This window comes from Podarcis vaucheri (genome assembly GCF_965113315.1).
Source record: "Podarcis vaucheri genome assembly, chromosome: 9".
NCBI classification, from domain to species: domain Eukaryota; kingdom Metazoa; phylum Chordata; class Lepidosauria; order Squamata; family Lacertidae; genus Podarcis; species Podarcis vaucheri.
In genome coordinates, this window is record NC_138767.1 from 2,980,992 (window position 1) to 3,005,018 (window position 24,027).

At 46.8% G+C, this 24,027-nt stretch overlaps 1 protein-coding gene across 2 annotated transcripts; it reads left to right on the forward strand.

The window, feature by feature from the left end:
- Positions 1 to 4,210: 4,210 nt before the first annotated feature.
- On the forward strand, positions 4,211 to 21,310 carry LOC309540058 (uncharacterized protein). Of its 2 annotated transcripts, none has more exons than XM_082236669.1 (7): positions 4,211 to 4,443; positions 8,015 to 8,318; positions 11,540 to 11,647; positions 14,180 to 14,266; positions 18,575 to 18,735; positions 20,235 to 20,338; positions 21,023 to 21,310. In XM_082236669.1, the coding sequence occupies exons 2-7, from the start codon at positions 8,033 to 8,035 to the stop codon at positions 21,186 to 21,188; spliced, it is 912 nt and encodes a 303-aa protein (XP_082092795.1). In that variant the 5' UTR covers positions 4,211 to 4,443; positions 8,015 to 8,032; the 3' UTR covers positions 21,189 to 21,310. The 2 variants fall into 2 exon arrangements, with proteins under 2 accessions (XP_082092795.1, XP_082092796.1); XM_082236670.1 differs by having other exon boundaries at positions 4,213 to 4,443; positions 8,091 to 8,318.
- The last annotated feature ends 2,717 nt before the right edge of the window (positions 21,311 to 24,027 follow it).

The window sequence follows — 24,027 nt, forward strand, 5'->3', positions numbered from 1 at the left end:
CACAAAACCACAGCTCGCCCCTATACACGAAGCCAAGCCAGAGCACAACTAAATGCAGCACAGCCATCTTCTCAGAAAAACTCTTCACAAGCTCAAGAGGTCAAGACACAAAAGCTTTAGCAACTAATCTACACTTAATGACCCACCCAGTGGTATTCAGAATATCACTCATGAAATCACTCAAGATATCCCTCAAGTAATTAAGGAACAAAAGAAGAAAAGGCACACTAATCTAGGAACTTCCTCTCTGCCCAGAACGTTGGAGGCTATACACCACACCCCTCAACAGTATTTATAGGAACTCAAACACCAGATTCTGCTCTGTTCCAGTAACAAGAAGCCGAAAGCACCAGCCTGAAGATGACGAGTGAGACCTCGTCGAAACGTCGCACAGACACCCCGACTCTTACACGGGAAGACACCCGAAGACACCAAAACCTGCATATATATATATATATATATATATATGCTTTCGTAGATTTTCACGGGTACAGGAATGCAGGTTTTGGTGTCTTCGGGTGTCTTCCCGTGTAAGAGTCGGGGTGTCTGTGCGACGTTTCGACGAGGTCTCACTCGTCATCTTCAGGCTGGTGCTTTCGGCTTCTTGTTACTGGAACAGAGCAGAATCTGGTGTTTGAGTTCCTATAAATACTGTTGAGGGGTGTGGTGTATAGCCTCCAACGTTCTGGGCAGAGAGGAAGTTCCTAGATTAGTGTGCCTCTTCTTCTTTTGTTCCTTAATTACTTGAGGGATATCTTGAGTGATTTCATGAGTGATATTCTGAATACCACTGGGTGGGTCATTAAGTGTAGATTAGTTGCTAAAGCTTTTGTGTCTTGACCTCTTGAGCTTGTGAAGCCAAGCCAGAGCACAACTAAATGCAGCACAGCCATCTTCTCAGAAAAACTCTTCACAAGCTCAAGAGGTCAAGACACAAAAGCTTTAGCAACTAATCTACACTTAATGACCCACCCAGTGGTATTCAGAATATCACTCATGAAATCACTCAAGATATCCCTCAAGTAATTAAGGAACAAAAGAAGAAGAGGCACACTAATCTAGGAACTTCCTCTCTGCCCAGAACGTTGGAGGCTATACACCACACCCCTCAACAGTATTTATAGGAACTCAAACACCAGATTCTGCTCTGTTCCAGTAACAAGAAGCCGAAAGCACCAACCTGAAGATGACGAGTGAGACCTCGTCGAAACGTCGCACAGACACCCCGACTCTTACACGGGAAGACACCCGAAGACACCAAAACCTGCATATATATATATATATATATATTCAATATAACCCAAATAACAAAACAGAGCTTCACATAAATAAGACATAAAAACTAAACCAAAACGAAGGCTGACGAGATGTTAGTTTCACAAGAAGAAATGCTAACGCTCGTTGTCTGGATATTTGCCATGAGATACAAGACAGGTAAGTGGAGAGTACCGCTGAAATATACTCGGAGTTGAGTGTGGATTTCATGCTCTTTATTCAGCTCATAGTAGCGAGGAATGGAAGTTTCCCCAAAATATCTGCTTTATATACATTATTTACACAATGGGCCACACGTGATTGGCTAATTCCGGGATTCTCCTGTAGGCCAATCAGGTTGCGGATTCACTTCCACCTGGAGCTGGATTGGGTGGCTCCTGCTGACCAATCATACTGCTGCATTGTTCTAGGACCAATCAGACTGCTGCATTCTGAATCCTATTGTTCTAGGACCAATCAAACTGCTGCATTTTGGATCCTATTCAACTCAGTACACAACAACTGCCATAAGAATTGAAGAGAACACAAGGTGTGGCACACATGACTTAAAAGATGTACAGAAACTGTTACCAGAAAATAAGGGCGTGCTTTTCAATGGCCCAACTCCCTAAGTTCGCTTCCAGTCAGAGATTAATGAGCTGAGGCAGAAATCCCGTGAAACCAAGGCTGATTTTTATTATCTGTTGCAACAGAATCCCCCTTGCCCCCACCACCTTTGGCAGGAGGTGAAGAAGGACCCAGAGCCAAGAAAAACAACAACACTCTTTTAAAAGGTTTGCCTTTCCCCATGGAGAAGGACACCCCCTTTTGCAAATGTCAGAAATGCGTCACACATAAGGTGGGGCTACAGTGGCTTGGGCAGGTCAAGGTGTGATATTCCTGAGGATTTGCAGGACAAGGCATCAGACTTCCCATACCCCAACCCCTATAAATATAAGACCATATAAATAAGAGACCAGTCAGATTGGGTTTGGGGTAAAAACAGGGCACAACCTTATTGACTACAGATGAAAGAGGTTTGGCTTGGGCATGCGGCAACCGAAGTACTTCCGGTCTGCCTGCTGGAAGTGATGTGTGGTCAATCCATGTGGGAGTTCCTAAAAGTTACATCAAATAGGGTGACCCCCGCAGGGATCGCTGTCTGGGGGAGTGCCTTCGGCCCTGGCGCCTCTGGGCGCGCAGACATGGCCACTCCCCCTGGATCCCTTTAATGGGATATCCCAGCGTTTGGAGGGGCAGGCAGCGGCTACAACCTCCCCTCCGTCCAAAACAAGGGATTGCCCCAATGCTCAACCAGTTGTGACGAATTACTATGAGGTTGGCAAAGCCACCGGGTCAGTGCCAGTTAGCCTGGTGGGCAAATTCCTACCCGGCCCAGTAAGAACGGTGACCACCGTAGCCACAGCAAAGTCATTGCCTGTCAGCGTAAACCGTGGGTGGGTAGGATGGGGAGAAAACCCAGCGCAGGGACAAACAGGACATGCCCCAGGTGTGGGCTGCTTAAATGGGCTGGGGCGGATCCGAGGGAAGCCCACCGTTGGCTCCATTGGCTCCGCCCCTGGCTCCGCCCACATCCCAGCCTGCATCCCCCTTCACTAATGCAGGGTGGAGGCTGAGATCCAGCTCCTGATAGGCGGGGGGGGGCATATACCCCTCCGCGTATCAGGAAGGGCACTGCCGTTTGAATTCCAGCGTCGGGCCCCAGTGAAGCCTCTTCCATCCAGCAACGCCACCTCACCAAGAGGGATGAATGGACTTAGCAAGTTTCACGTGGCTCCAGACAGTTTTACACAAAGCATTGGCATTTGATGAAGACATTCGGGATGCCCATCTGAGCAAACAATGGCAGATTCAGGAACTTCCCCTGATGGCTACCTGCCTACATGATCTCAGGTTAGGGGAATCATGGAGGATTTCCCACAATGCAAAGAGGCAAGAACACATTGTTCCATGGGGAAACTCAGGTCTTCCTTGTTTTAACAGGCTAGAGTGAAAGTATCTGGCATAAGTATACAGTGGTATCAAACTTAATCCATTCCGGAAGTCTGTTCCAAAATCAAAGCGTTCCAAAACCAAGGTGCGCTTTCCCATAGAACGTAATGCAAAACAGATTAATCCATTGCAGACTTTTAGAAACAACCCCTAAAACAGCATTTTAACATGAATTTTACTATCTAACGATACCATTGATCCATAAAACGAAAATATTAATCTCAGTAGTGGCCTTCTCGGTAGTGGCACCCGCCCTGTGGAAAACTCTCCCATCATATGTCAAGGAAATAAACAACTATCTGACTTTTAGAAGACATCTGAAGGCAGCCCCGTTTAAGGAAGTTTTTAATGTTTGATGCTTTATTGTATTTTTAATATTTTATTGGAAGCCGCACAGTGTGGCTGGAGAAACCAAGTTATAAATAATAACTTGGCTCAGAGCTGTCCAGCAAAAGCCAGCTGCGGACAGGACAGATTGGATAGTGCCCTTGTAGTCACCAAGAAGCCTTTCCATTATTCCTAAAAGTTTTGAAAGTATTCCTCTTTCAACACACACACACACACACACACACACACACACACACACACACTTAAATAGCTTAATGTATGAAAATAAAACCACACAGTGGCTGATAGTAATATTGGCATTCTAGGAATAGTGCTGGGTCAAATTTCATCTGAGTCGCAAACTCCCTCTAGGAGATCCTGAAGGTGGGAGACAGCTAGGCTCACAGAGCCAGTGAAGGACCTTTCTTTAGCCACAAGGGTCTTGCCCCACTTGGTTTGACATGGGATGCCAAAGACTGCTGCCTCACAGGCCCAGCGCCATCACAATCTGCCTTACCTTTCAGCCACAGGTGTGCTTGTGATGGTGAATGGTGGCAGGGCAGGGCAGGCAGCCAATCAGCAAGCGGCTTGTGTCACAGGGCTGCTGCTTGCACCATCCTGGGAGGACAAAGGAAGTGAGTATAAGGCCGTGGGAGGGAGGCATAAGAATCCATGGGAAATATAGAGCAGAAATAGCATAGGGTTCAAGAGAATCAGACTCGGAAGAAGAGCAAGGGAAATCCTGGACAGATAATCTGGAAGGGAATCCTAAAGTGAACCAGAATCAGGAGGTACAGTAGTTGCCTCAACACTACAGCAGATTATCCAATGTTGGGAAGATCTACTTAGGTAATCCTTGAATTTTTAACCTCAACCTCTCCTTAATAGAGCTTAAACTGTTCCCTTTTCACAGTGAATGCTTTTATTTGAGAATTTAAAAGATAGTTTAAATCTGTTAGGCGACTTCTCCTTCTTTCCCACCTCCTCCAGATATTTCTGAGTTTCCTCCTAGCCTTTGCCTTCTTTGCATCACGACAGACTTGCCTTAATTTGATGCAGCACCAGCCACGAATCGCAGGTGCAACTGCCTGTTGCTTGGTGGCCACCAAATGCTGGGGTTTCCCGCTGCTTATTGGGTCTTGAACGCAGCACCAGAATCCCTGAAGAGGCAAAGCTCTTCCCACAGTGTGTAGTTAAGCTACGGAACTCATTCCCAAAGGAGCCAGTGATAGCCAGCAACCTTGATGGTCTCAAAAGAGAATTAGCAAAATTCGCGGAGGAGGAGGGCTATTGATGGCTACTAGCCAGGATGACTATGCTAGTCAGGGACAGCAATGCTTCTGAAGGACAGTGGCTGGAAACCGCAGGAGGGGAGTGCTGCTCTTGAGTTCGAATCCTGCTGTGCTAGAAGGGTCATTGGTCTGATCCAGCAGCCTCTTCTTAGGTCCTTGTGTTGCAGGAGGCTAATCAGTGTTGGGTAGATACACACGGGCAATTCCTGAATAGTTAATAATAATAATAATAATAATAATAATAATAATAATAATAATAATAATAATATATTATTTATACCCCACCCATCTGGCTAAGTCTCCCCAGCCACTCTGGGCGGCTTCCACTCAAGTGTTAAAAACAATACAGCATTAAATATTAAAAACTTCCCTAAACAGGGCTGCCTTCAGATGTCTTTTAAAGAGAAGATAGCTGCTTATTTCCTTCACATCTGAAGGGAGGGCGTTCCACAGGGCGGGCGCCACTACCAAGAAGACCCTCTGCTAGGTTCCCTGTAACCTCACTTCTTGCTAAGAGGGAACCGCCAGAAGGCACTCGGTAACCTTAGCCACCAATTCAAAGTGTTGGTGCTGACCTTTAAAGCCCTAAACCGCCTTGGTCCAGGATACCTGAAGGAGCGTCTCCACCCCCATCATTCTGCCCGGACACTGAGGTCCAGCGCTGAGGTCCTTCTGGCGGTTCCCTCACTACAAGAAGCCAAGTTACAGGGAACCAGGCAGAGAGCCTTCTTGGTGGTGGCACCCATCCTGTGGAACACCCTCCCACCAGATGTCAAAGAGAACAACAACTACCAGTCTTTTAGAAGACATCTGAAGGCAGCCCTGTTTTGTTGTTGTTTAGTCGTTTAGTCGTGTCTGACTCTTTGTGACCCCCTGGACCAGAGCACACCAGGCACTCCTGTCTTCCACTGCCTCCCGCAGTTTGGTCAAACTCATGCTGGTAGCTTCAAGAACACTGCCCAACCATCTCATCCTCTGTCATCCTCTTCTCCTTGTGCCCTCCATCTTTCCCAACATCAGGGTCTTTTCCAGGGAGTCTTCTCTTCTCATGAGGTGGCCAAAGTCTTGGAGCCTCAGGTTCAGGATCTGTCCTTCCAGTGAGCGCTCAGGGCTGATTCCCTTCAGAATGGAGAGGTTGGATCTTCTTGCAGTCCATGGGACTCTCAAGAGTCTCCTCCAGCACCAGAATTCAAAAGCATCAATTCTTCGGCGATCAGCCTTCTTTATGGTCCAGCTCTCACTTCCATACATCACTACTGGGAAAACTATGGCTTTTACTATACGGACCTTTGTTGGCAAGGTGATGTCTCTGCCCTGTTTAGGAAAGATTTAATGTTTAATAGGTTTTTGTATTTTAAGATTCTGTTGGAAGCCACCCAGAGTGGCTGGAGAATTATTATTATTATTATTATTATTATTATTATTATTATTATTATTATTATTAGCCTCCTGTTGATGGAGCTTAAATTACTTCCTTCTTTTTCTTTCCACAATGAACAATTTTATCTGAGAGCTTAAAAAAATGGTTAAAAGCTATTAGCAGCTGCTCTTTCTCAGCTCTGAAGATGTTTCTGATCACCTGAATGTAATAGAACCATAGAATTGTAGAGCTGGAAGGGACCCCGAGGGTCATCTAGTCCAACCCCCTGCACTGCAGGAATCTCATATAAAGCATCTGTGTTGGACACCCAACCTCTGCTTAGAAACCTCCAAGGAAGGAGAGTCCACCACCTTCTGAGGGTGTCTGCTGATCAGACCATAAGAAGGGTCTGCAGGATCTCCCCTCCTGTGGATTCCAGCAGCTGGTATTCAGAAACACTGCTGCCTCAAAGTGTGAAGGTGGAGCGAAGCCATTGTGGCCAGTAGCTGTCGGTAGCCCTCTCCTCCGCGAATTGGATTAACCCTTCTTTTAAAGCCATCCAAGTTGGTGCCCATATCTGCCTCCTGTGGCTGGGAGTTCCACAGTCCTGCATGAAGAAGGACTTCCTTTCGTTTCTCCCGAATCTTCCAACACCCAGCTTCATTGGATGCTGATGGGTTCTAGTGCTAGGAGAGAGGAACAACATTTCTCTGCCTACTATCTACATGCCATGTGTAATTTTTACAAACTTCTGAGTTTCCTCCTAAGATTCCACCCCACCTCTTTGAATCTCCCTCTTTGCTGGCCGAATCCCCAGAATTAGACGCTGCCTCAGCCACGAATAACAGTGCAATGGGCTGATGCTTAGCAATCACAGTGTGCTAGTGCTTTCTGCTACCTGTTAGATCTTTGGTACCATGACAAAATTGGCAAATGGGGAGATGTTAGAGGCCTTGGAACGAGTCTGCCCCTGCGGCTTGATGGAGGTAGAAACTGTCTCTCATGCCTTGTTACGTTGCCGTTTCTACGGGGATATACGCTCGGTATTTATTACCCCTGCTATGCAAAAATCTCCAGATGAATCCGAACTTCAATGTCTAAAATCCCGGGTAGAGGACAAGGATCCTGAGATCACATTAAAAGGTAAAGGGACCCCTGACCATTAGGTCCAGTCATGGCCGACTCTGGGGTTGCGGTGCTCATCTCGCTTTATTAGCCAAGGGAGCCGGCGTACAGCTTCCGGGTCATGTGGCCAGCATGACTAAGCAGCTTCTGGTGAACCAGAGCAGCACACGGAAACGCCGTTTACCTTCCCGCTGGAGTGGTACCTATTCATCTACTTGCAGTTTGACGTGCTTTCGAACTGCTAGGTTGGCAGGAGCAGGGACCAAGTAATGGGAGCTCACCCCGTCGCGGGGATTCGAACTGCCGACCTTCTGATCGGCAAGTCCTAGGCTCTGTGGTTTAACCCACAGCGCCACCCGCATCATCACGTTAAGATCATGTTAAGGGTAGCCAAATTCTGTGCTTTTGCCATAAAACTTAAGGAACAAGCTGTGCTATTATAATGATTAAGGCCTTAAATGATAATTTTAGGTGATATGTTAGTGAGTAAGTTTTAATTTATATGTATTTTTAACTGTTGCTATATCTGTATTGTCCCTGTTATACCTAATTGCAAATTCAAATGTATCCCTATCATGTTTTATGACTTCCTTGATATTGTATGTGGGCTGGAACTGGTCTGTGACCGACATAATAAATTCAGTTCAATGTTAGAGGCCTGATGGTGAACTTGTCCTCTGAGCCCTTGTCTTCATGGGTGTTTCTTCTTGTCATTTCAGCCATGGCCCCCAAGCCGGCAGCGGCGGCGGCGGCACCAACACCACCAGCAGCAGGAGCAGCGCCACCAGCAGGAGCAGCGGGGGCAGCGGCGGCCAAAGGGAAACCCGGTGCTGCTCCTCCGACCAAACCGAAACCACGCTGGCGAATTCCTCTCAAGGTTGGATGGATATTTCTCGGGATTTTCGCCTTCATCTGCTTTTGTGTCTTGGTCACCACGGCTTTCCTCTGTAAGTTCACTCAAATCACCTCTTGACCAATCTGCGCTGCCTGCGTTCTTGTTGACTTTACCTTGTGCTGTATATTGGTGTGTGTGCTTGTCCCGGGGGGGGGGGTGTTACCGTGCGGCGTGGTCTGAGTCCGGTCCTAGGTCGAGGGTAAGGAGGCTGTCCGTCAGGGGCGAAGCAAGGTCCAAAGTGAGGAGAGTAGGTCAGGGTGCTGGCAGGAACAGGTTACCAACGATGTTGCTCCCGCAACCTGGGACTGGGCTGACTGGCCTTTATCTGCCCCGAGGCATAAGGTGGTCCCTGGTCCACAGGTGACTCACCTCTCCTGGCCTTAAGGCGAGCACACCTCCTGTGAGAACTTAGTTCCCTCCGCCTCTCTGCCCTGAGCCTCTGCAGCTCAGGAGAGGCTGGAGGGTTACTGGACCCAGAGGCAACCCCAGCTTCCTCTGACGGGGCTGAGAGTGGAGCACCTGCAGGCAATGGGTCCTCCATCACCTCCGGAGCCAGAGCAGACTCAGCTGGTGCCTGCACCTGAAGATCCAGCACAGGTGAGGGCCCTTCAGGTTCAAGCCCCAGCCCCGTCTCAGCTGGTTCTGGAGGCAGGGACTCCTGTGCAGGCTGGGATTCCTCAGGTTCATCCTCTGAATCCGATTCCCAGGCCATAACAGTGTGCTAGCAAATGGGCGCCGCACTTTCTTCCTGGCTGACGTTGCGCACGTCAGCGATGCCCTCCGTAAACCGTGCGGCTGATCAAGCACATATTGATCCCTCCTCGTGCGGAGGAGCTCTGCGTGAGCACGAGAGTCTGAGCACAACAGTTCAGGCATTGGTGACCAAGGCTGGATTGCTACAATGCAATCTATCTGGGGCTTCCTTTGTGCTTGATCCGGAAACGGCAGTGAGTTCGGAACACTGTAGCCACACTTGCTGATAGGAGTGAGTCCTGTTGGCATGTCAACCCTCTGCTCAGAGATTTGCACTGTTTGCTGTGTTGTTACTATGCCAGGTGCAGAGATGTAGCTTTGGGGGCGAGGAGCTAGCCAGGTTTTTTGCCCTGGGTGAAGCCTTCAGATGGGTGCCATTGAGCTTCCCAGACTCTCTCTCTCTGTGTGTACTAAACTGGGTCTTTGATCCTTGTGAAAGAAGCCTAGTTTTGCCCGCCAAGTGCAAAGTTTTACTTATGGTATGAAAAGCCCTTAACAGCTTGGGATGGGTTTACTGGTGGGATATGTGGCCTAGGACCCATGTACCTATGGGACCGCCTCTCCTGTTATGCCCCGCGGAGGACCTTAAGGTCCACAAAAGACAACACTTTGGAGGTCCCAATTTGCAAGGTGGTTAGATTGGTTTCAACTAGGGCCAGGGCCTTTTCAGCACTGGCCCTAACGTGGTGGAGCGCTGTGTCCCAAGAGACCAGGGCCCTGCAGGACTTGACATCTTTCCACAGGGCCTGCAAGACGGAGTTGTTCCGCCTGGCCTTTGGTTTGGATTCGGTCTGACCCTTATGTTTCCCTCCCCTTATGGTTTTGAACTATGGGCTAGCTACTACTAAAATGAGGCTGCATTTTAAATTGTATTTTAACCTGTATTTTAAATTGTTTCTTTCCCCCTCCCCTATTATGTTTTTATTGTGATTTCACTGGTGTTAGCCGCCCTGAGCCCGGCTCTGGCCGGGGAGGGTGGGGTATAAATAAAAATTATTATTATTATTATTATTATTATTATTATTATTATTATTATTATTATCTTACCCAATATATGCCAATTCTGCTGCTTTAAATGGAAGAACATACACTTTACAGGTGCTATACTAGGGTTACCAGACATCCCCCTTTCCTGGGGACAGTCCCCGGATTTGTGAATAAGTCCCTGGACAAATTCTATCCCTAGAATGTCCCCGGATTTCATCTAATGTCCCCGGGAAACGCAGCAGTGGCAGTCTCAGCAGCCCGGAGCAGTTGGCTCTGGCTGGCTTCAGGAGCTGCTGGGAAGTCCCCACATGATGGTGGTGCAGGGACTCTAAGACACAGCTTCCGGGCTGCCCCCACCTTCCCTGACCCCAGCAACTAAGCTGCGAAGGGAGGCTTCATGCTGCCTATCGGAGCAGCCTCCCAACTCCTACTTGCGTGCAAGCAGGAGCGGGGCGGGGATCTCTCAGTTAGGCAAAGGGAAGCCTCCCTTCCCAGCTGAGGGATACCCGCCCCCTCCTGCTTGCACGCAAGTAGGAGTTGGGATGGGGCTGCTCCGACAGGCAGTATGAAGCCTCCCTTCCCTCTGCCACTGCCATCACTGCAGCATCAACATCCTGAACGTTAGTATGCATTGATTCATTCATTCATTCATTCATTCATTCATTCATTTATTTAAAGTGTCCCCGGATTCATTGAAAAAAATCTGGTAACCTTATGCTAAACAATACTCTTTCCATACTTTTAAGAAATCATTATTTTAGTGTGGCAGCTATTATTTTAGTGTGGCAGCAGTAATTCAGGCAAGCTTCTTCGCTGTATTCTTTTTGCTGCCCACTTACAACATTTTTGTTTAGGCAAATGTAGATGCTGATGTTTCTTGATTTCTTTTTGGCTTATGGCTGATTTTAATTATTTTTAAAAAATGTTTTAATTTACTTGTTTTGAACTGTTTTCATTGACAGTCTTAAGATTTCTTGCAAACCACTAAAGTGTTTGGTTACAATCACGCCGTATATAAATTCTATTTAATTAATTAATTAAAAAAGGTCTGTTTAAAAGGATATTGGGTAAAGATCCCTGCTTGAGACCTTTCTCCCTATGTAACAACAGCAACAACCACAACCACAACAACAACAACAACAACGTACTATTTATATCCCGCCCATCTGGCTGGGTTTCCCCAGCCACTTTGGGCAGCTCCCAGCAGAATATTAAAAACACGATAAAACATCAAACATTAAAACTTCCCTGTACAGGGCTGCCTTCAGATGTCTTCTAAAATTCAGATAGTTTTTTATTTCCTCGATGGGAGGGCGTTCCACAGGGCAGGTGCCACCACCGAGAAGGCCCTCTGCCTGGTTCCCTGTAACCTCACTTAGGCAGTCCTGGGCATAGTGAAGCAAACTCTGAAGAAGGTATCTTCACTTTTTTTGGGGGGATGTGTGTATGCAGGGAGATGGGGAAAGGTTATTTAGGTGTAAGCTTTTAACAGCTTCACATTAAAATTACCTGCATTTGTTTCAATGCCTTTAGTTTATAAGATGAATAAAGAAAAAGAGAGCCCACTTGATCAGCCAATGGACAAACTGAGGACTGCAATGGCAACTGGGCTAAGAAATAACGAACTCATGACTGAAAATCGTAAGTGGAAGGACAATAATCATCTGTTTCTGGTTGTTTTAGAACACCCCCTGCCCCCCCCAAGCCCCAACAGAAGATAGAGAACAAGAGAACCTAGAAAGAACACTGAACATCTTAGAATCATAGAATCATAGAGTTGGAAGAGACCACAAGGGCCATCGAGTCCAACCCCCTGCCAAGCAGGAAACACCATCAGAGCACTCCTGACATATGGTTGTCAAGCCTCTGCTTAAAGACCCCCAAAGAAGGAGACTCCACCACACTCCTTGGCAGCAAATTCCACTGTCGAACAGCTCTTACTGTCAGGAAGTTCTTCTTGACCTGGCTGTGTGGGAACTATGCCACAAGACATCCAGTACAAACTTAAAAGAAGGTTAGGATCTCACCTTCCATCAATAGGAAATATGGAAGCCATCTTTGGAATGAATACTGAAGAAATGAACGTATGCTGCCAATTCTTGTAGTAGACCAGTATGAAGTAAGCAGCACATAAGCAGCGCACAAAACCATTCTATGTTCTAAATCTGATATTAATAATCCAAAAATTGAGAGAACAAGGTACAAGATCTACTACAGAAGCCACAAACAGAAAACTCCTTCAAATTGTGTCCAAAAGGAAGATTCAGTCTTTAAAGTTCCTTTAGCCAGGCTCCTGTAGATATCAACAAAGGTAAGTTTGATCAAACGAAGTGTTGGTTACGCACGAGAGTTAGACAGGGTGCTGGCGTTGGTCACCTGTTTCGCCCATGAAGAGTCTTGGGCTTCTTCAGTAAATTCTCTCTCACGGTTTTGATATATTTATAGACATTCAAGTTCATATGTTACATTCCTTCTTGGCTTAAGCTACAAAATTTAGTTTCTTCAGGAAATTCTCCCTCGAGATTTTGGTGTATTTACATACATTCAACTTCATATGCTAAGTTCTTTCTTGACTTAAACATTTATTCATTTGCTAAGCCAATGTATGTAAATACCCCAAAATCTTGAGGGAGAATTTCCTGAAGAAAGAAACTAAATTTTGTAGCTTAAGCCAAGAAGGAATGTAACATATGGACTTGAATGTTTATAAATACAATGGTACCTCGGGTTACATACGCTTCAGGTTACAGACTCCGCTAACCCAGAAATAGTACCTCAGGTTAAGAACTTTGCTTCAGGATGAGAACAGAAATCGCGGCCCCATTAGCTAAAGTGGTGCTTCAGGTTAAAAACAGTTTCAGGTTAAGTACGGACCTCCGAAACGAATTAAGTACTTATCCCGAGGTACCACTGTATATCAAAACCGTGAGAGAGAATTTACTGAAGAAGCCCAAGACACTTCATGGGCGAAACAGGTGACCAACGCCGGCACCCTGTGTAACTCTCATGCGTAACATTGCCGACACTTCGTTTGATCAAGCTTACCTTTGTTGATATCTACAGCAGCCTGGCTAAAGGAACTTTAAAGACTGAATTTTCCTTTTGGACACAATTTGAATGAGTTTTCTGTTTGTGGCTTCTGTAGTAGATCTTGTACATAGCTCTCTCAATTTTTGGATTGTTAATATAAGGTTTAGAACGTAGAATGGTTTGGTAGCGTTTTGTGTGTCGCTTATGTGCTGCTTACTTCATACTGATCTTTTGAATGAGAGCTCACCCACACTTCCACTTGCCTCGCCATTTCCCCCCAAGGGAAACTGGCTGTTTGCCACTGAATCAGAGCAAACGTCAATCTGGTTTTCTCCAGACTGATGTTTGCACCGATATAACACTTGGGTGGGTTTCCTGGGGGAAAGCGGTGGGCCAAAGGCAAAATTGCTTGGACCCAAGGGGAAAAAACACTCAGAGCAGTGTTTTTTAGGCACGACTCACATGGATGTGTGGATGAGCTCTACATCTGTATACAGGCTCCTTCCTTCTTGAGCTTTTGGTCTGCTTCAGGATTCTAGTCCTTAGTGCTGATTATTGGTGGATACAGTGAACTATCTTCTTTAGGATAACCATCTTTTCCTTTAGCTTTCTGCATGTTGCGGATGGAAACAGGGCAGATGCAGATTTAGTCTAGGTAGAGAAATTGTATCTGTAATATTTAGACAGCAAGGTGAAATCAGTGCAAACTCATATTTGGGGGTAGGAATCACACAATCATATTTTCTAGTCTTTGTCTAATGATCTTAATAAGGAGTAAGGTGAATATCTAAAGTATCATCCTCTGACACATGATTCTGATTGGTTTATGACTTCAGAACTTGAAGAACTTATTTGTTCACCTTAAAAACCACCACCACCACCAATTTTATTATTTGTACCTCGCCCATCTGGCTAGGTTGACCCATCCACTCTGGGCATCCTTATTTTGATTTTGGAGGCTATTTTGGGTTTTTGCTAATGTTCTTTAAGCTATCAACTGTTTTAGTTTTGGGGGAGTTTTTACACTTGATTTGTTTGTTTCCTTGGGTGAGATAGGAAGTTGGTGGGAGACAGTTATTTAAATAAATGGAAGTGTTGGGTGGGAGAAAAGAAACCCTCATCTAAGTTTGGGGATGCTTTCAGCCATGAAGGTAGCTGAAGAAGTCACGAACCTGCCACAGCACATAGCAGATGCCGAAAACCTCTACAACGAGCGGAAAGTAAAGTACCGTAAGTGCCTTCAACCCTCAATATGGTGCTGTGGCACATTTTGGGAATATAAAGGCAAGCAAACATAGATGAGCTGAAATGTGATACTGTGGGTTATATTGCAGATATTAACAGGGTGCAGTTTGAAGTGACCGGATGCATAAAAACTGACTATTTTTGCCCAGACCCATTAGATATTATTCAAAAACTTTACTTGCAGAACTGTCTTCAAAACAGATAAAAAGCATCAAAGATACACCCACATAATTCCATTAATATCTTGTGCTGTGCACAAAGACCAAGCATCTTAGAAATAAAATATAATTCCAAACAGAACTATTTTTAAAAAAGTCTCTCTCCTTATGGCCTCCATTTTGCCTGGAGTTGTTTTCCTGCAGAGACATTTAAACCTCCTTACTTCCTCTGAGATCTGGAAATGAAGACTAAAGGCAGCTCCCTTTCAAAATGGAGATTTTCAGCCAAATACCTTTGTCACCTGATCTAAGGTTAAACACTCATGTGTTAGCTAGCAGAAAACAACAGTGCTTAACATCTTGAGGGTGTTGGGCGAGGTCTTTAGGGGATTAGGGTCATGGTGTTACCGGTGTGCTGATGATACCCAGCTCTATTTATCCTTGTCATCTGAGTCAGGTGGAGAAGCGCATGCGCTTGATTAGTGTTTGAAGACAGTGATGGGCTAGATGGATAGCGACCAGTAAATGGAGGCTGAATTTTGGCAAGATGAAGGTGCTATGGAATGATAGTTCCTCAATCTGGGAATTGAGTAGGCAGCCTGTTCTGAATGTATGCCCCTCCACCCCTGGGAAGGATTAGGTCTGTAGTCCCGGGATACTATTAGAATCCAGCTTGTTACCAGAAGCTCAGATGTCTTCAGTTGTGTGGAGTCTGGTTGTTCCAGGATGGGGATGGCTCACCCTCTAATAACCTCCAGGGCAGACTTTTTCAATGTGTTCAATGTGGGGCTGTCCCATAGCTGTCAACCGCCCCTTATTTGGCGGGAAACTCCCTTATCCCAGCGCTGTGTCCCGCTGCTGTCCCGAATTGATGATGTCCCATAAATTTCCCGGGTTTCAAAGGAAGCAGCTCCTCTCCCTCCCTCCCTGCTGGCCAGGTAGGAGGGAGGCTCCAACTGTGTTGCTTGGCTGCATTGCTCACCCAATAAGGAGTCTAAGAATGACTGGGGGGTGGAGCTTGCATGCCTTGTGCCATCAAATCGGCCGCGTTGCCTGGGGACTCGCCTTTGCTCAGCGCTTCCCAACGGAGAGGTGACGGTGGTTTTCCTTGCTGCATCCCCTTTGCCGGGTTGCTGCACTGTGGGAACCACCGCTTGAGGCTTCGTTTGGCTGCTGGCTGGGCTTTCTGCCTTTGGCTTGGAGGGGCTCAGAAGTTGAACGTACCTGTGCCCGGAAAATCCCTTATTTTGGCTGCTGATCCCTTATTTTCAAGGCTGCTGGTCCCTTATTTTCAAATCTGTAAGTTGGCAGCTATGGGCTGTCCTTCAAGGTGGTTCAAAGGTTACAGCTAGTCTCACACGCAGCCACCAAAGATCATATAGCTCAAGCAGCCAGGGTAACTCTTTTAGAGTCTATTTAATATTCAAGGTTTTGGTTTGACATAAATTCTCTAAAGCAGTAGCAGGGAACCTCTGACCCACAGGCCTGTTTATTTCAACAATGTATATACTGCTTAGAATCATAGAACTGTAGTGTTGGAAGGGATCCTGAGGAATCTCAACTAAAGCATCCACTGTAGTCTCTAAGCAGGCTACAAAAAGGTTATACAGTGGTGCCCCGCAAGACGAATGCCTCACAAGACGGAAAACTCGCTAGACGAAAGGTGCTTCGCAAAACGAATTTCCTATGGGCTTTATTCGCAAGACGACAATGTCTTGTGAATTCCTGCTGGTTTTTTCCCCTCCCCCCTTTTTCTAAGCCGCTAAGCCACTTATCAGCTGATCTGATCAGCAGATAAGCCACTAAAAGCCGCTTAAAGCCGCTAAAAGCCGCTAATAGCGCTAATAGCGCTAAAGACTCTCCTCCCTGGAAGAGAGGGGAGTGGTTGTGGGCGGGAGACCGAGCTCCGCCCCTGGTAGGGGGCATTAGCCCCCTCCCCTCCTACCTGGCTGGCGCCCACGCCCACTGGAGGTGGCCAACCAGGTGCCTCCGGGGGGCGTGTGTAGCAGCTTAATGCTGTGGTGCTAGCTCCGCCTCCTCCTCATTCGTCGTTGTCCCTCAGTGTCATTAGCAGCATTAGGGATTGGTTGCAGCTGTGAGGGTATTGGCGGCGAGCCCCTTTGCGGCTCGGGTGGCAGTTAGGCATTGGATTCATGTGTTGTGCTGCGTCAAGGGCTAGGTGTGGCCATCGCCTATGCTATCTACCGTGGGTTATTCCGTTAAAGGAATCTGGGGTTCGTGTATTCCGTCCGATGCCTGCTTGGCGGGAGGCCATGGCACGACCCTCGGTGACATCAGGGGGTGAGCCTATAGTTGGATGAGCATCAACAGGCTCCACCTACTGTTGAATAAACCCACCACCTATAGTCATCCAATACCTAAGCCAATACCTTTTCACTGCTGTAATCAATAAAGTTGTGGCCTTTTCTTGCCCATTAACCTTAATCACGTGTCCTTGTGTATTTATTTCACATAGCGGGGTCGGGCCCTCGATCCACAATCCGCTAATCCGTCAATGGGCTTGCTTCGCAAGACGGAAAAACCGCTAGATGAAGAGAATCACAGAACGGATTCTTTTCGTCTTGTGAGGCACCACTGTAATATTGATACGATAGAGGGAAAAATAGTTAAAATTAGCTTTAAAATCAGTAAGATGCCTGCTGAAATAAAAAAGGTCTTCATTGATAAGGGCTGATATGGGTCCCAATGAGGTCATTTTCCACAAACAACTTCCACCTGCCTCACAGCTGATGTCATACACAACACCAGAAATTTGAAGTGAGCTCCTGGTTGTTCCTTGAAAGGCCGGGCTCCTGGTCAGTGCCAAGCAGCTGAAACTGGGAGTGTGCCTTCTCTGAAAACAGCGTGATGATAGACATGGGATTCTAGAAGCTTCCAGTGAGCAGGCCGTGGTGTTCAGTAATCTGAACTGGGTCAGGTTCTTGCAATCAAAGCTTGCCCTGTCTTGTTGATATACCAAAAATCACATGAGTCAGTGGGTGGCGAAGGAGTCGTATTTGTATTTTATTTCTGTGCAGAAAGGACCAGCAGGGATGTTTCCCCAAATTAACTGGCCCCGGACAAAATGTTCCAGTTTTATACATTTGACACAAATTCCACACATTCCATTAAGTTTAAATTTCCTATCCAATAGTTTCCCTCCCCACAGCTGTCTCCCCATGAGCAGTCGAAATTACAAACAGTGTGAGCATGTGTGCTGACTACCATTTTAAACAAAGGAGCTTCCCCATGGTCTGCTAGACTTTTATTGCAGGATTAGATTTCACCTCAGTACAGTGGATGCTTGGGTTGCGAACGTGATCCATGCGGGATGCACATTTGCAACTTGCAGCATTTGCAACCTGCAGTGCCACGTTTGCACATGCATGGGTTGTGATTCAGTGATTCTGCGCATGTGCAAAGCAAAATTTAGTGCTTCTGAGCATGCACGACCACTGAAAGCCGGAAATAACCTGTTCCGGTACTTCTGGGTTTCGGCAGGTTTGTAACCCGAAAAAACGCAACCTGAAGCTTCTGTAACCTGAGGTATGACTGTATAGTATTTCATTCCAGTTACTGAGCATAGTCTGACCACAGTCCAAGCATGCTCAGTAGGTCAAAACCTTATATGATATGGTTCTCTTTATTTCATTACTACAAGTTGAAGCATGGGGCTCGTGTTCTTATCACTGCTGCCGCAGGAGAGGGTTCTTCAGCAATTCCCCAACACAATTCCCCAAGAGCTCTAGGGAATGTGTTTCCACCGGTCTTTAAACTCTTTCTGGGATAGAGTCTTCTAATGCTGAGGATTCTGAATCAATATCCTGGGTCATGACCATCACCAGCCTCATAGACAATGATTATAAGTGCCTCTCAAGTTTGATCAAAATCTTCCCACCTGAACCTTTCCAATGAGAACACTTTGAGACAATGTTTATTGTCTTGGGGGTCATTTCCTTCCTCCTAAAAGCTCAAAGCATGTGTTGGGTCAACCGACTGAGTCCATTCCCTAAGCAAAATGTTTTGAGGTAAGCCAGGCTGAGAGGGTGATTCTTCCCCAAATCCCAGAACTGTCCTTAGTCTACATGCAACACAGTGCCGGGTATGTTAAAGTATTTGCATTAATTCCTCCTAGAAAACCTCTTCAAGAAAGGTGCAAAGTCTTCTGGTGGCTGGAAGCTTTTTGGGAAGAATCTCTACTACGTTTCAAAAGGGAAAAAGACCTGGTATGATGCCGAGAACTTCTGCATGTCCAGAGATGCCCATTTGGCCTCCATCCTGACTGATGAAGAACAGGTTAAATAATAATAATAATAATAATAATAATAATAATAATAATAATAATAATTTATTCCCCTGCCACTCTGGGCAGCTCCCAACAGAATATTAAAAACAATGAAATACCAAACATTAAAAACTTCCCTTAACAGGGCTGCTTTCAGATGTCTTCTATAAGTCAGATAGTTGTTTATTTCCTTGACATCTGATGGGAGGGCATTCCACAGGGAGGGCACCACTACCAAGAAGGCCCTCTGCCTGGTTCCCTGTAGCTTCACTTCTCACAGGGAGGGAACCGCCAGAAGATTCTCAGTGCCCAGACTGAATAATGGGGGTGGTGATGCTTCTTCAGGGATACTGTTATACCTCATGTATACTGAACAATATATATATTGTTCTTCTTTCTCTCTTGCTGTTTGGGGTTTATTATCATCTTCTCCAATAGCCTTTATTTTTCTGACTGTCTTTTAACTGTCACATGCAAATACTTCAGGACCTCTTGCAAATACTGCTGTATCTTCTTCCTCTCCACACACCACAAACCCTGGTCTGCCAGAGATCCTGTCCTGAAATGTGTCACCACAAAAGAATGTGACTTTGAGCACGATCCCATTTGCACATGCAGTGGTGCAGCGTGGGTTGTCAGCACCTGGAGCAAGGCAAGTAATTTGCGCCCGGTGCAGCCGCCCCCCCCTGCATCCCCCACGCTACGCCATTGTGCACATGAAGTGATGGTGAATCTCAGCAGGTGATGGTGGGTCTTCATTGCTTGGGCACCCTAGAACAGAAGTCAGCAAACTTTTTCAGCAGGGGGCTGATCCGCTGTCCCTCAGACCTTGTGGGGGGCTGGACTCTATTTTGGAAAAAAATAATGAACAAATTCCTATGCCCAACAAATTACCCAGAGATGCATTTTAAATAAAAGCACACATTCTACTCATGTAAAAACACCAGGCAGGCCCCACAAATAACCTAGAGATGCATTTTAAATAAAAGGACACATTCCATTCATGTAAAAATAGGCTGATTCCTGGACCGTCCGTTGGCAGGATTGGCAGAAGGTGATTGGGCCGGATCCGTCCCCTGGGCCTTAGTCAGTGGCGTAGCGTGGAGGGTGCAGGGGGGCCGGCCGCACCGGGCGCAACATCTGGGGGTTAGGGTTAGGGGGCGCAAATCCACGGGTTAGGGGGCGCAAATCCACGGGTTAGGGGGCGCAAATTACTTGCCTTGCCCCGGGTGCTGACAACCCACGCTACACCACTGGCCTTAGTTTGCCTACCCTACATTCTCCCTAATTTTTGGGCAATTCTGAGATTTGGTGATAGATGTGCAAGTGGTGTGAATTGTTCATGCAGGTCATGGAGCCCATTTAATTGCTTAGCACATAACGTGGGTTTACTTGTCAAGGATTATGAACTTTGAAAAAGACATCATGGAGCAAAGGACATATGGAAGCCCAGGAATGCTTGTATCTCTTTATTGCCATGATGCTGAATTCCAGTTCCCTCTTTCGGCAGACCTACATCACTTCTCAACTCACCACTCCTGCCTGGATTGGCCTTACAGATGAAAGTGAGGAAGGCAAATGGGAATGGACAGATGGCTCCAGATTAATAACACAGTGAGTCTACAAAAACCATACCCCAGGACGTGATGTTTCTGCATGTCTGAGACAACTGCACCATTTCTTGCCAACCCTGTAGCAGAACTTAGGGTCCCCTTCATTTGGGGTGCCGGTCCTAAGTGCTCAGGCCCCAGCAAGAGAGAAGTTACCTTTAGAATTTGCTGTAGGACCTCATTGGCACAAAAGAGAGTGTTCCTTGCTGGGGAGGGTTGTGGATAGGAGATCTGAGCATTACCTCCCTAGGACCACCATTTTACTGTCTCCTTCAAAGTCTACATGGCTCCTCCACAGCGAGTGGACATAACACAAAGATCAGGTGTACAAGAAATGTACACTTGCCTGCCACAGCATGGGCATAGACAGGATTTATGTTGGGGGGGCGGTACCCACCTGTCCTATTCCAGATCTGAGCTACCTACAATGTGATTGGTCAGTTCGTGGAAGCCACGCCTAGCGCTCAGTTGGGTTGCCAGTTACAATGCTTTGGCTGAACTTTTTTTTGGGGGGAGGATGAAAACCAAAAACATGGATTTGCAAAATTTTAAAAATCCACCTGGACAAAAAAATTAACCACGAAAAAGAGGACGTGCCCAGGAAAATCTGGACATATAGCAACCCTAGCTTTGTTAGGCTCATCCTCTTTTTTCCGATTTTATAATACAAGCCCTCCTGTACCCCCAGGTACTGGTCTGCTGGCAATCCCAACAGCTGGGAGAACTATGGAGACTCTGAGGAAGATTGTGCTTCCATTATTCCTTCATCTAGAGAAAAAAATTGGAGCGAGTGTAACTGCCACGAACTTCACAGTTGGGTTTGTAAGGAGAGCCTAGATACGGGAGAATTGTAAAATTTGACAAACCCGTTGCCTGGAGCCACACTAGAGTGAAGATGGAACGTGTTTCATTTCACTTCATGGGAAGTCTGCTCAGCCACAGAATGAACAAGAGCGAACAAGAAAATTCTATCTCATTCAAGGACCATTCCTTCAGTTGCCTGACGCCAAGAGAGATGGGAGTATGTGTGCTATTATCAGCTGATTGTGGATGTCTGTGCCCTGAGTGATGGGTGTTGAGGAAGGGTTGCAATTTTCCTCCCCGGGAAGGCTGGCTGGGTCTACTCTGTTGGCAAGGCAGAGCTCTGGAGCAGGGCAACATTCAGCAGATGTGTTGTGTTTCCTCCCTCCAGATGTAGCCTGGGTCAGGGGCATAGTGTGATGGGGGCAGGGGGACCACAGCCCTGGGCGCATAATTTTAGGGGCTATGACGAGGTGCCCCCACGCAGGGATCCCCCGTCCTGCTCTGCCCGCCGCATCCCCAGCCGTCTTGCTGAATGTCTGCCTGGCCATCATCGGAGGGCATGGGATTAGCCTGCCAAGGGCTGCGTTGGCCCGCCAGGTTCCTCCCTGCATGGGTGACCAGGGCTAAGCTGGTATGCGGGCTCCAGGAATCCTCCAAGCCTTGTGCGTGGGCACCTGGCAGCATTGGAGGCAAGGTTCAGTGAGTTCTGTTGACCCTCTGTGCCCCTTCCTTCTGGGCACATGCACCAGAAATTGATGCACATTCCAGCCAATGAAAAACTGGGGATACAAAGTAGGAGAATAAAGGATTCCAAGGGCCAGGTAGGGAAGGCTTGAGGGCCACATGTGGTCCCTGGGCCTAAGGTCTCCCACCGCTTCAAGAAGCAGAAATCTGCTCCCAAGCTTCCAGATTTGATTGCTTTTGCAACATCATGTGCTTCACCACTGAGCTATGGTTCCTTTTCCTTCTTTTTCAAACAATCCCTGCAAGGCTGTAGGAAAGGAATCGGAAGCAAAAACTTTCATGCACTGGACAAGCGGAAGTGCAGACGAGCCCTCTGCCTTTGGCAGAGCTCTAATGCATGGGTGGGGAACCCGTGGCTTTCCAGATGTTGCTGCAGAATCATAGAATTGTAGAGTTGGAGGGGACCCCAAGAGTCATTTAGTCCAAATCCTTGCAACACAGGAATCACAGGTAAATAATCTGTGACTGATGGCCTTCCAACCTCTTCTTCAAAACCTTCACGGAAGCTGCCACCATCTCTGACCGTTGCCCATGCTGGCTGCGGCTGATGTGAGTCGTAGCCCTCCAACATCTGGAGGGTCACAGGTCACCCATACTTGTCCTAAAGGAAGGAAACCCACATCCTGGACAGAGCATATAGGAGCTCTGTTTTAGAGGATATTATGTGGTCAGAAAATGGGAATTTTAATTTGCTCAATCACAAATGCTAGTCATTTTCCCAGGGGGTAAAGGGACCAAGTTACGGCATCCTAGCAATTGTAGCATGAAGTTCCCAAGCACTGCCGTGGGAACATTTTTTACGGCTGCTGTTGTTCATGAAGAGATGTACCAGAGAAAGAAGTGTTTGCCCTTCAGGTACAGAATGGCAAAACGTGGATACTCTCTTCCGATGGTGGCTTCTCTAAATCAGGCATACGTGGTAAGAAAGGGTCAGGCATGGATATTTGGGCTGCAAGCCACTTTGAACGCAACTGTCAGATTAGACGAGGGTGTCTGAATTAATTGAGCAGAGGATTTAAAACAATGCTAGTCCTATTCAGAGTAGATGCGTTGAAGTTAATGGACATGACTGGCAGTTTCATTCATTTCAACCCAATATATTATTTGTAAGTGCTTATATTCAGGTAGCAAAGCTCCTTCTTAAGAGAGGCCTCCCCTTTCCCACATCTTGTCTTGGATGGAATGTCTTTTCTAAAGCACCTGTGTGACATCAAAAAACAGAGGGACCATGAAGCGATGGGGCCAGTTTAAAACGGTTTGAACAGCTGGCCACGAGAGCAAATGAAAACACCATTGGAAAATGCATCTATCTAAACCTGGCCCATTTCTCGACTCAAGCCAACACTGGGCAATAAATTGGTTTCAGTAATCAGAATCAGAGTTGCAGAGTTGACCCCTAAGGGTCAACTAGTCCAGCCCCTGCAATGCAGTAATATGCAGCCATCCCATATGGGGATCGAACCTGTAACCTTGGTGTTATTCCGCTTTTCAGAGTGTAAGGGCTCCTCCAGGTCAGCGTTTTCAGGCAAGTGCATTATGCAACATGTTATTGACACAAAGATAGTGCAATAGTGGTGGTTTTAGTCTGCCTCATTAGCAGTGCAGGGATCCTTCCTCAAAAATATTATATTATTGCTGTCTGGAGGGACTACAGATGCACGTTTTTACCCTGGTCTTTGACTGTGGGTTAAACCACAGAGCCTAGGACTTGCTGATCAGAAGGTTGGCGGTTCGAATCCCCGCGACGGGGTGAGCTCCCGTTGCTCGGTCCCTGTTCCTGCCAACCTAGCAGTTCTAAAGCACACCCAAGTGCAAGTAGGTAAATAGGTACCGCTCCAGCGGGAAGATAAACGGCATTTCCGTGCGCTGCTCTGGTTCGCCAGAAGTGGCTTAGTCATGCTGGCCACATGACCCGGAAGCTGTACGCCGGCTCCATCGGCCAATAAAGCGAGATGAGCGCCGCAACCCCAGAGTCGGTCACGACTGGACCTAATGGTCAGGGGTCCCTTTACCTTTACCTTTTTGACTCATGAGATGTGTGCTTTCAGGCCTCATCCTATTCTTGTGACTGCAATCTGTTTTAACTGTTTTTAATTCTCAATTTTAAGTTTTTCGTAACCCACCCTGGGACCTGCCGTGGCGAAG